At 39.9% G+C, this 12,683-nt stretch overlaps 1 protein-coding gene across 2 annotated transcripts in view; it reads right to left on the bottom strand.

Moving 5' to 3' along the window:
* The window catches only part of LOC121459250 (huntingtin), a 144,534-nt gene that overhangs the window by 90,386 nt on the left and 41,465 nt on the right, over positions 1–12,683 (bottom strand). Inside the window, exons 11-19 of one of the 2 annotated variants that reach the window (XM_041668794.1) lie at positions 11,796–11,879; positions 10,313–10,653; positions 5,574–5,700; positions 5,218–5,336; positions 4,064–4,175; positions 3,733–3,870; positions 2,840–2,998; positions 2,495–2,592; positions 965–1,104 (exon numbers count right to left, since the gene is read on the bottom strand). In XM_041668794.1, the coding sequence (XP_041524728.1) occupies positions 965–1,104; positions 2,495–2,592; positions 2,840–2,998; positions 3,733–3,870; positions 4,064–4,175; positions 5,218–5,336; positions 5,574–5,700; positions 10,313–10,653; positions 11,796–11,879 (1,318 nt within the window). The remainder of the gene's footprint in view (positions 1–964; positions 1,105–2,494; positions 2,593–2,839; positions 2,999–3,732; positions 3,871–4,063; positions 4,176–5,217; positions 5,337–5,573; positions 5,701–10,312; positions 10,654–11,795; positions 11,880–12,683) is intronic. The other variant, XM_041668795.1, reaches the window with a different exon arrangement.

Here is a 12,683-nt window from a genome sequence, read left to right as displayed (position 1 = left end):
CGAGACAGGGTTTCTTTGTGGCTTTGGAGCCTGTCCTGGAACTAGCTCTGTAGACCAGGCTGGTCTCGAACTCACAGAGATCCACCTGCCTCTGCCTCCCGAGTGCTGGGATTAAAGGCATGCGCCACCATCGCGCGGGAGTTTTCTTCTTAAATTTCAGTACCACCTTGTATTTTAAGACAGGGTCTCTCCCTGAACCTAAAGCTTGCCTACTAAACTAGGCAAGGTGGCTAGCTGACCAGCAAGGCCCAGAGACCCAACCTATCTCCACTTCTCCAGTGCTAAGATAACCACATCTGCTTTCACGTGAGTGCTGGAATCAAATTCAAGTCCTATTTGTGCAGCAAGCATCCATCTCCCTAACCCCTCAAGCTGTTTTATTTAAATTGAAACAAAATACAATTAAGCTATCTTCCTTAAATCAGAATAAAGGTAAGTACATTAAAACATAGTCTTATAGCCTTTTCTATAAGCTTGAAACAAGGTTTCAAAAAAAAAATCAAAAGGGCTAGAAAGATGGCTCAGCAATTAGGAATACTTTCTGCTCTTCTAGAAAATGGGAGTTCAGTCCTCAGCAACCATATCAAGAGGCTCAGAAGCATTTAACTCTGCTCTAGGGGATGTCATTCCTCTGGCCTTCTCAGGCACTTGCATTCATATGAACATAACCACATGCCCAAATACATACATGATCATGCATAATTAAAAATAATAAAACTAAATCATATATTTTAAATTCCTACCATCCAGAAAGCCAAGACAAGCAGAAAAATCTATTCTTCTTTCAATATGAAAATCTACAAATTCAGAATTCAACTAAAAGTACTGTGAGCTACCACACGTTCTCTTCCTAAACCTCAGATGATGCTAACAGGCAGTATACACAACAGCCATGCCAACTACAAAGGCTTCACGACTTTTGGTTCCTAATTTGGACTTCTGAATCTGAACTTGGTTCCCTTACCTGAAGTCAATCTCTGCAAGGGTTTCCAGCAGTTCAGTCCTCACCAACCAGTAGGAGCTGTTCTTCAGAGGCAACATATCAATGAGCAGTTGTAATCCCAAGTCACTGTAGCTGCTACTGCAAAGACTCAGGACACAGTGCTGGAAAACCCAGCCCAAGGCAAAAGGCATCAGAATCAGACACTTCATCTTAAGACAGCACTCCTATACATGTACCTATTTTGTCCTGTTCTATTTGTAAGCAGCAACAAGAAAGCTTCAGGTTCCCAAAAGTACTCAAGACAAACCTTTCTCTTACTGTGTTTGAGTTTAATAGTCAGTGTGCCTATCACACATAATTTTGTTTTCCCTGCCTCCCATTACTTGACTCCTAAGCCACAATCTCAGAAACACTAATCATCAATTTAAAAGAAAGAGGATGAAAAGGAGCCTCAGGCCCTACATAAGGACTTCTATCAAGGAGAATCTTGAATGTTACTGGGTTTTGCTGATGAACAAGGAAACTAAGTGGGCCTTGTACTGCTATTTCCCCTACAGTCTCAGAGCCTAGAGACATTAACCTGTAAGTATCCTATACACGGATGACTCAGACCAGACACAGTCTACCCACCAGATAGAATCTGTGCTATCAGCATAGCCTCTTTGCTTAAAAGATACAACTGACTAAAACTTAATTTAAAAAAGAGGAGCTGGTGGCTGGAAAGATGGGTCACTGGCTAAAAGCACTTACTGATCTTTTAGAGGACCTGAGTATGGTTCCCGGCATCAACATCAGATGACTCATAATCACCCCAAATTCCAGTTCCAAGGCCCTCTTCTGGCTTCTGTAGCTACTGCACTTACATACACAAGCTCATTCTCTCTCCTCTCTTTCTCCCTCCCTTCCCCTCCCTCTCTCTCTCTCTCTCTCTCTCTCTCTCTCTCTCTCTCTCACACACACACACACACACACACACCATTAAAAAATAAAATCTTAAGAAGTTGGAACCAGAAAAACATTACTTTGAGGTTATTAAATTTTAAAAAGGGAAGATATTCTCCTCCCTAGATTTAACCACTGTGTTTTTGTTTTGATTTTCTTTGATTAAATTTTCTGCTATGGCCAACTGTGACTTAGACAGCTGACAGGAAATATTCCATCTCACTCTTACTTGAGAAGCCAAGGCACTTTTCACAAACACAAGGCCAGTTAAATAATAATCATAATACCATTGCAGCTCAACAAGTCCACAATCTTAAAAGAGTATTTTTAAAAATTCAACAAATTTGATATTTGATAATAGCAAGGTACATTTTTAAACATTCTGTTTAGGAAAAAGAATGCTTCAAATAAAGATTCCAATAATTAAACCTAAAACTTTATTAAATTTTAATATTATGACAAGACAATGTTTTTCAAAAGCTAAGTGGTAGATTCCTGCAAATGATTGCTTACATGTTATGGAAATGTGACCTATTAGTTCCAAATTTAACTGTATCAATGGCAAGCTCACTAAACCAAGGAACAGTTTATGTAAAACATTATACTCACCCTAACAGCTGTACAAGCCAACTTGCAAGTAACAGAAGACTCATCCTTCAAAGTTTTCTGCAGCAAAGGAATGCAGTCCACCAGAGAGAACGTATTTCCTGACCAGAAGAATGAGCAAAAAATGTCTGTATAGAAACATGATTGCTTTCTGAATGGAGATGAAGGAGGAGTGGATGGGGAAGGAAGTAGATGCGAAAGGGGAGGGGACAGGAGAAGAGGAGGGAGGGGAAACTGGTTGCTATGTAAAATAAATGAAAAAAAATGTTAAATTAATTAATTAATTAAAAAATGAAACATGAACCTGGGAACAATATACAGAATTCACCAGGACAAATTGTCCATTACCTGTCAGTGTTTTAATGTTGCCCAGCCAGTCGCCAACACGGAGTCGAGACCTGCTGAGTATTGAGTAGATGAGGGTTCCACAGAGAATGGCAGTAGCTCCTCGGACCTGTGGGTCTCCATGATCGATGTAGTTCAAGATGTCAGAGACATACTGTTCCTCTGTGGACACAAAGGCCCAGCCTAAACCTTCTCCATCAACAAATTTATACTACAAATAAAGCTTCATTCTCAGAAAAGAAAAGGGATATTTTACATCTGCAAAGAGGACTTGACCATAATATACTAAGTAGTAAAAGATATTTGAGGTTTAAAGATTCTAGATTCATCACACTCCAATTATCTCAATACATCAGAATTTCTAGATTGTGATTCCAGGTTATCAGACAAACTTCCAAGACTTCATTTGAAAATAAAGATTAGAACCAACCAATCTAGTATACATTTGTTAACTCTAAACACAATAACATGGGTTTGTCCAGTCACTCAAAGAAAGATAGAAGATACTTTTCGCTCCAAGAACAACTGTGTCCAATGGGAACAGGGTGAGGTGCTTTCTTGGCAAGTCTTAGTCTGAATGTCGATTTCTGACCCAGGTGAATGTGATACAGCAACTTAACAATGCAGCTTGTGATTTAAGAAGAAATCCAGGACATGTATAAATAGATATATTCCTAAGCTTCTTTTTTATGACTTGAGTGCTTCCACTACACATATAACATCTAAGGGAGTCAAGAGACTAAAGGACATAACCATGTGCACATATGGAGAGTTCCAACACAGATGAAACACCCAAGCTAACTGGAAACACTCACTATCCTATGACAAAGAAGGCAAGACTGTGAGATAGCTTAAGTATTGACTACCTGAGGGGAAGAAGTGAATATTCAACATACCAGCACTTTCCATGGTGTCAAGAGGTACTTTATACAGTTTGCTGAAGAATGATTCTGGATGAAGGGCCACGGCTGCACCAATACAGCTGAGGGCCAGGGCCTTCACACTGACCCTCACATCTCTGTCTGGAACCAGTGCTGCAAAGGAACCACCCAGACTCCTTTAACCTTTTCCAAGAAACAAAACCTACCCCTCTCATTTCCTCCCTTTCTCACCAACTAATGGAAAGTAAAGTTCATCCCAATAACAAGATGCCAACAGACCCAACAAATTGACTTCTAAGCCCGTAAGTATCCCCCCTCAACTCTACAGCTGTTCTGCTGTACTTACCTTTCTTTTCCCCAGTTAACAAAAAGGAAGCAGATAACAGGCGGACACAATGGACCAGAGGAGCAGAATCATCATCATTAGGCTGTCCTATGTCACCTTTGATTCGGCAAGCCTAGAAGAGAGAAGTAAACATTTGATTCACTAGTTCAGTCAACAAAATGAACCACACTAGGGTGCTAGAAACAGAGATGCCTATACTTAGCTACCTCCATGCCTGACCTCAAAAAAAAAAAAAAAAAAAAAAAAAAACAGAGTTGGAACCCTAAAACACAGGACCCTAGGTCTGTGGAGAGGTGCACAGGAAGGTGTTAAAACCCAGCAATCAAGAAACACAGTTGGCAAGCCACAAGTGTCTACTGGAAATGTAGAAGATACTATGAGTTCCATGCCAGTTAAGGCTATACAATGAGAACCTATCTCAAAAAAACAAAACAAACACATGAACAAAAGGATACCAGACAAAGGAAAAAGCTAGAGAAGCCCAAAGGTTAAAAGGATATAACAAAAAACTGGAGGGCACTTTCAAAGATGCCATTTTGACTGATGGGATTAAATAACAAAATATATTCATGACTTCAAGGAATGTAAAGTTATTGTAAATACAGTAACGTGCATGAAAAGCAAACGACACAAAGATGTTTTAAACAGTTGAGTAAACAAAACCAAGAATTGCTGCAAAGCTCTGCAAAAGCCTCAAAGGAATGATATAGGATTATCAGGCAAGGCAGAGCTAAGCATAGGCTACAACTGTGTAAGGGGAATTCTGAGGAGACAGAACAAGGCAACTGTTAAGAATGTGGGTATTCAGCCGGGCAGTGGTGGTGCACGCCTTTAATCCCAGCACTCGGGAGGCAGAGGCAGGCAGATCTCTGTGAGTTCGAGGCCAACCTGGTCTACAAGAGCTAGTTCCAGGACAGGCTCCAAAACCACAGAGAAACCCTGTCTCGAAAAACCAAAAAAAAAAAAAAAACAAAAACAAAAAAAGATTGTGGGTATTCCTAGAGAGGCAAAAAGAAGGACAGAGGTCTGGGAGTGTCCAGTGTTTCTAGAGCAAAGAAATAAGCCCAGCGCTGGGACAGGAACAATGAGAACATCAGAAACCAGGGAAATTCCAACACCTCACATGCAAGCAAGCTCCTGCCTATGTAGCTCACCTTGCTTTCTGGGTCATTCGCTTCAGCAACTTCATCTCTGGATATAAGCTTCTCTATACTGCTGTCAGAAGGTTGTCTGTTATGACCCATTCTCTCCAATAAGTGTGCTTGTTGAAGGGCTTTAAAAATAGAAATCATGATTAAGTAACAAGTTTCCAATCAAACTATGTTTATATTTACACAAAGACAACATGAAGGAACAGGATTTTAATCAAGATCTAATTAAACCTAAATTGCCATTTTTCAGCTGCTATTTACAACTCAAAAATAAAAATAAAAATGATACCAAAAAATTTCCTCTTGGAAGTAAAGATATCTAAGGCTGATAACATTTTCATCATATAAAGTAAACTTACCCAGAGAAGAGTTTCTGAAAACATCTGATACTTCACTGGAAAGAACACCCGCAGCCTCCTCCTCATCTTCTTCCTGTGGCTGTCCTATCTGCATGCCTAAATACTGGCTGTCAGCACCATCTAATACCTGTGCAGATGAAGGGGGACTATCAGGGGCAAGTCCTCCAACATGAAGGAAAAGCCACCAAGAGAACTGAGCATTTTTATAAAACTTTTTATTTATTCTTTGTGGCTTTCACATCATTCATCTTGGTCCCATTCATTTCCCCATCCCTTCGTATCTGCCCTCTACTCATACAACCTGCCTCCCCATCGTACCCCCCCCAAAAAAATAAAAATTAAATTGAAAGGAAAAAGGGAGAGAGGAAGGAAGGATGTGGAAGCTCCAGTGTGACAGTGAATCACACAGTATAACCTTCAGTATACACATATCTTTACTTGCAAGAGTTCATTGCAAAGAGTCATTGGTCTGGTTCCAGGCCTCTAGTCTCTGCTACACTTCTGATCCTGGGCCCGCATTGGGACTCCCCACAAGACAAGGACAACCTACTGTTACCCTGTGTCTTGGAGATCCTATAGTTTTGAATCTGCAGAACCAGCCCCTTCATACGCTCCACAGATCACATAGATGGGGTGGATGTTGGGGTAGGCCAACACATAGCTCTGGTTCTGAAACCGGGTGGTTGCAGAGTTGGTCAGCCCACCAGTTTTCCCCAATTCCTCAAGACCAGCATGAGCTCTCCAGCATTACCCTGGCTATTTCACCCTAAATAGCAAGGAGCAAGGGGCAAAGGCTGGTTCTCCTACCTTCATACCCTCCGGGCAAGCTCACCCACATGTGTACCATCAAGGCCAGCCCTATTGTATTGCTCAGGTGAGGTGAAATGGCCAGTCTCCTGAGTTCTATAGCCAGTGAGGGGGCCAGAATAGCTCTCCTGTTCTTATGACCTCAGGGAGGGCCAGCTCTCCCACCTGCCAAAGGCAGAGTATGGGGGGTGGGAGTATACCTCCCTCACTCATGCCAGCTTATGGCAGATGAGGGGTGGGACCAGATCTCCCACACTCAAATTCTCTGGGTAGGCTGATGAGTAGCCAAGGACAATGGCACTGGCTTTGTGGGAGCCTAGCCTGTTTGGATGCTCACCTTCCTAGACCTGGTTGAAAGGGGGAGGACCTTGGACTTCCCACAGAGCAGGGAACCCTGACTGAGGGGAGGGGGAGGGAAATGGGAGGCGGGGAGAAGGTAGAAATCTTTTCAATTAAAAAAATTTTGTCTTCATAAGCAAATTTTACAGTAAGTTAAAAACAAAGACAAGGCTTTTAGGTAAGAATATAACAACATATTATCTCCACTAAATTTATAAATACTTCATATTGTCCAGTCATGAACCTAGAGCAGATTCTGTGGAAAAAATCCCTGGAAAGAACAGCGAGGTAGAACCAATGAGAATTCATTCAAGAATGTGGAGAAAAGAGGGCACTATAGCCTAGAGCCAAAATATCTTTTGGCATCTTCAACCCACTGATAGTCATTTGTTATCTTCTTCTGTTTGTGACCTAACATCTTTTCTTTGCTTCTTTTGTTGCTGCTGTTTTTCAAGAAAAAAGGATTTTTCTGTATAACCCTAGCTATCCTAGAACTTGCTTTGTGGACCAAGGTGACCTTGAACTCAGAGGTACAACTGAGATTAAAGGTGTGGGCCACCACTCCCAACTGATCTAACACCTTTTAAACCCTTAAGAAATCCTTTAAGATGTACAAATAGAACCCTAGTTTCCACTTATTAAAATCTTCCCACTTCACTTCAACCTGTCTGAGATAACTACCACTGTATTTGAAGACTATCTTCATTTATGGATTTCTTTTTTCTATTATTATGAAAACTTACTAAACTGTCACCACACAGGAACATAGAAACCAGAGTAACCTAAATCTGTGTTCTTGGGCCACAGTGACTAATATTTGGCTTCAGAATAAACTTACTCTTATCCCCTTTGAGATGAGAGCTGTATTTCTGTGTCAACAATTCCATATTGTAAAATGTTTCTTATCTACTTGACACTTCTGTGTAATTTACCTGAAAACTGAGCAACTGCTGCTGGGGATAAGGCTCAGTGGGCAAAGTGTTCACTGTGCAAGCATGAAGACCTGAGTTCAGATCCCTATCACCTAAGTAAAACCAGGTGTAACAGCATGCATCTATCACCCCAGCTCTGGGGGTTGGGATGAAGTGGGTACCAGAAGTTTGCTGACCAACTTAGTCTAGCCAAAAAGGTAATCTTTGGGTTCAGTATGAACCCTGTCTCAAAAAGTAAGGTGCACTGGGGCTGGGGAGATAGCTCAGTGGCTAAGCGTGCTTGTTTTGCAAGCATGAGGACTGAATTCAAAACCCGTAGAACACATGTAAAAATCCACACATGGTTGCACAGGCCAATAAACCCCAGCACCAGGGTCAGGGATGGATAGAGATAGGTCCTGCAATCTCATCTGCCAACTAGCTAAACCAAAACTGTGAGCTTCCAATTCACTGAGAAATCCTGCCTCTGCTTCTACTTGAGCATGCAGAGGAAAGGATGCATGCACACTCATGCATGCACCACACACATACAAAATATACCATAAACGCAAAATAATTTTTCTGTATCATGAAAAACATATTCCAAATTTTTCAATAAAAGACGAATATTCTATATAATCAAGAACAACTGAAAATAAATTTACCGCTCTGTCTTCCCTTGAGAGGGTTTACCTAGCCTCTCTAAAAACAGATCAACTGCTCAGCAGGTAAAGTGAAGAATTTCACTATCATCATAAGGAACATCAATTGGCCACCTGGAGAGGCAGAACCAGATCAGATATTTGCAGTCATATTGTGTGTGTGTGTGTGTGTGTGTGTGTGTGTGTGTGTGTGTATAGAGTAGGTGTATGCATATTTATGAGCATGTATGTGAAGCCCAGAGGTCAATGACTAGTATCTTCTTTAGTTGCTCTCATTTTTGAGACAAGTCTCTCAGTGACCCTGGAGCTTACCCATCTGGGATAGACTGGTTAGCCAGCAAGTCACCGTCTCTACCTTCCCAGTGCTGAGATTACAAGTGTGCAGTACCCTTTTAACTGAGGATCCAAATTCATGCTTGCATAGAAGCAACTTATTGAAGCCATCTCCTCAGCTCCTGTGGTCACAACACATACTCATCTCTAACTTGAATTCTGTGTTTTATATCCAGTCTAGTATCTCATTTATATTTCAGAAATGCAGGGTACAATATAAAATTCAAAGGCAAGTCAAAATATCCTGCCATATTCTTAAAATATATTCTACACTAGCTAATATTTAATTATATGCACTTAATATTAAATGTAAAAACTGTTCTACTTTTGGTTTATGACCAAAAGTATTGAAAGCGGGATCTTAGAGATATTTTGTAGATCTATGTTCATAGTGCCACTATTCATAATTGTTAAAATGTAAAGGTAACCCAAATATTCACTGAAAGATGGAAGGATGAGCAAAATGTGGCCTATCCATATAATGGAACATTATTTAGCCCTAAAAAATGGGGAAATTCTCACCCATGCTACACAAAGAGCATTATGTCAAGTAAGTCAGTCATATAATGGTAAATACCACATGATAAGCAAGCTACATGAAAAACCTAGTCATCAAACTTGTACTGTCAACAAAAACAATGGTTACAAGAAGAGTGCACATGTCTTTACAAAGGGCTAGGATTCATAAGATGAACTTAATGAAAGTTTTGGTGGTGATTCCACTTGACTGTTTAAATATATTTAATACCACTGAGCTAAATGCTGAAAAATAGGTAAGATGATTTTGTTATATGTTATTTTACTAAATTAAGAAGAGAAAGAGGGGGCTGGAGAGATGGCTCAGAGGTTAAGAGTACTGGCTGCTCTTCCAGAGGTCCTGAGTTCAATTCCCAGCAACCACATGGTGGCTCACAACCATCTGTACTGAGATCTGGCGCCCTGCTCTGGGGTGCGGGCATACATCGAGGCAGAATGTTGTATACATAATAAATAAATAAATAAATAAATATTTTAAAAAAAAAAGAAGAGAAAAAGGAAGAGAAGAAAGCAGCAATTCAGAATGTAGATTAGGTGTGGATCATGCCTACATTTCCAACAGTTCAAAGCTAAAGGCGGCAGACCTCAAATTTAAGGCCAGCCTAGGCTAGGACCCTATTTTAGAAATACAAAACAACAAACTGTCAAGCAAGCAAACAAAGAAACCACAACTCAGCACCCACTTGCACCAAACTTTCTGATTATACAATCTTTGAGAAGTCACAGGGACAGAGATATGTGCTACTACAAAATGGTATGTGGTGTAAGCATGTTGAAAGGTGAAAAAGTTCCAAAACAACACACAGTATTAATATTAACAACCACATTTCATTAAGACCACAGGCATTTACAATAACAAGCTCCTTGAAGATTTTAAAGTAGCTATACAACCAGGTCCAATCAGGTAGTAAAGATATGGCAAGTGAATAAGACGCATAGAATTAACTTGACTTTGACCTCCATAGTTTAATACAAAAGATACTAGGTGATTTTTTTCAATGGAGGCATCAAACAAAGTCAAGTTTTTTGTTAACCATCTATGCACTATTAATGTGAAGTAATAAAGAAAATAATAGGTCCAAGTGTGGGCATTTAGCAAATGAACTCGGGAAGACGAACAGAAGAACCAGGCCACCCTCTACCCACTCACAATTTCAGAACTGTCTGAAGGAGTCACAGCTGAATCAGGCCCTTCAGTGGTGGTCTGAGAGCTGTCACTGATGGGTGAGGAGGCCTGGGTCCCATCATTCAGGTCCATAGCAGGGTCGGATGGGACAGCACTGAACTGGCTGGAGCTATGGCTCAAGATGTCCTCCTCATCTCCATCAGTAGCAGCACTGGTCAAGTCACAGCTCGACAAATCCACAGAGTCTGCTTGAAGTGTGTGCTGGGACCGTGGCTGCTCAGTGATGATGTCATGACTTACAGAACCAGGAGTGGAGACACCCGAAGAAGTAGCAAGCTCTCCACCAATCTCACTCTTCACAGAGGCTAGAAATCAAAGGTATACAAAATGACAAAAAGTTCATTATATTGAATATTGTAACGATGAAACAACTTGGAGCATGGTGAAAAAAAGATTGAACAGCACAGAGGAGTTGGTTGAAACAAGTAGATTCTTTATGGCTGCGAATATTATCAAATGTGTTCTATAATAAAACCCAAAGCAAGTCTTAACCAACTCTAAATCACACAAAGGACATGTGTAACTCAAAGGCAGCTGGTCAGGGACACAAGAAGACTCACAGGAACTCTAAACAAGCAACAACAGCAGTGACTGCATCATCCCTTTAGGGTAGGCTTGCCTTCTTCCACCTCACCTCCACTCCAGTCCTAGCCTCCTATAGGATAAACACACTCCATATTTTCCTAGTTGAATTTTGAAATTCCCACTTACAAACATGATGTGAGATAAAAATCACTCGGTGCCCATTATATAATATTTAACATTTATTCATCCTTATATGTTTGGAAGGACTTGCAAAAACTAAGTGGGTGATTTGTATTGCAGGAAATGAAAGCTGCCGATGATTGGGAATAGTAGATTGTAACAAAAAAAAAAGTGTGTGCTTCTAGTAAGCTGATAGCATGGCTTGTTTTATGAAATAAAACAATAATCACAAAAACAAAATCACTTCAAAAAACAAACAAGGTGTGAGCAGTAACCAGGTGAAGGCAACTGGGTCACAGGTAACTGAGTTTTATACTAGTCTAGGTAGGCCAAAGTTCTTCTGTTGACTTCTTATCTTGTAAGCAATGAGGAGGAAAGTCCATTGACACTATTCAAATTTTCCTTACCAAGTATATCAAGAGGTCTTGTTTATATTTACCTAAAATAAACATAACCAAAGCTGTCAGCATTTTATATAGTTATTAGTGTTTTAAGATAATACCTGTGTTTATTAAAGTACATAAATAATCTTACATGACTACTTGCAAGGATGATTAACTTTTAAATAGCCTAAAACAAGAAAAGCACACAGCCACACGCATTCAGAGTGAACATTACAAAAGCAGCTGAACTACAAAAGTCATCCCTGCCCCACAATGCCATCTGCAGGCTTAGGTGATAAAGGGGGCATGAGATGGTAGGAGTGAGTGAAGGCTGACACTGGCTGCTGACAAACAACAACTACCTGCAAAGGCTGAGCTGCTGACATCTGACCTGGACTCCGAGTCATCTTCCAAGGCTTCTTCTTCTCCTAAGAGCACTTTGCCTAGAAATAATACAAAAATATTACTTTTGAATTTTATTAAAAATAAGGGTTTTTCTTAAAGCAAATAAATAATCAGGCATGGTACTATACACTTTTAGTCCCAGCACTCAGAAAGCAGAAAACTCTATGAGTTTGAGGACAGTCTGGTCTATACAGCAAGTTTTAGGCTAACCAAGGCTATACAGTGAGACTGTGTCTCGAAAAACAAACAAAAATCAAAAAACAAGCATTCTAAATTGGAAATCACAAGTATATTTAATTTACCCTCATACAATTTATCCATCGTGTGTTTTATGTTACTGCAATGTTAAAGAATGAAAAGAGAATATACCACGAAGTAATCTTTTACTGATTTTAATTGCTGCAATGAGTTAAATAACTTATTATTACTTAATGAATGGGTTGCTTATAGCTGAAAAGGTGCAAGTCTATCAATCAACCCTTGGAATATCCATGTTCTACCTCCAATGGCAAATAAAAACTTGAAAACAAACTCTTACATGTAAGTAAGTCACTTTCATTTTATTATCTTTTCATATTCTAGACTATAGCTAAGACTCTGGGAGGACAAATATTTTCTTGCAACGTTTTTAAAATACATTTTATAATTTATGTTTAAAATCATATTAGAAAGAAAAATCAGGCTAAGTATCTTTATGGTTATATTACATTCAAACATCATTAAACACCACCATTATGGTTTGATCTTGATTGTCAGCTTGACTGAAGTGAGAAATGCCTAAGAGATCTCCAGAGAGGACTGAGTAACTAAGAGGGAAGATTGGTGCTCACAATTTGAAATAA

Source organism: Microtus oregoni, unplaced genomic scaffold (assembly GCF_018167655.1).
Source record: "Microtus oregoni isolate MIOR12 unplaced genomic scaffold, Mior012 000019F_ref0000042, whole genome shotgun sequence".
In the NCBI taxonomy this organism is placed as follows: Eukaryota; Metazoa; Chordata; class Mammalia; order Rodentia; family Cricetidae; genus Microtus; species Microtus oregoni.
Note: the sequence above shows the minus strand (reverse complement) of the source record. Positions and strands in the feature narration are given on the sequence as shown.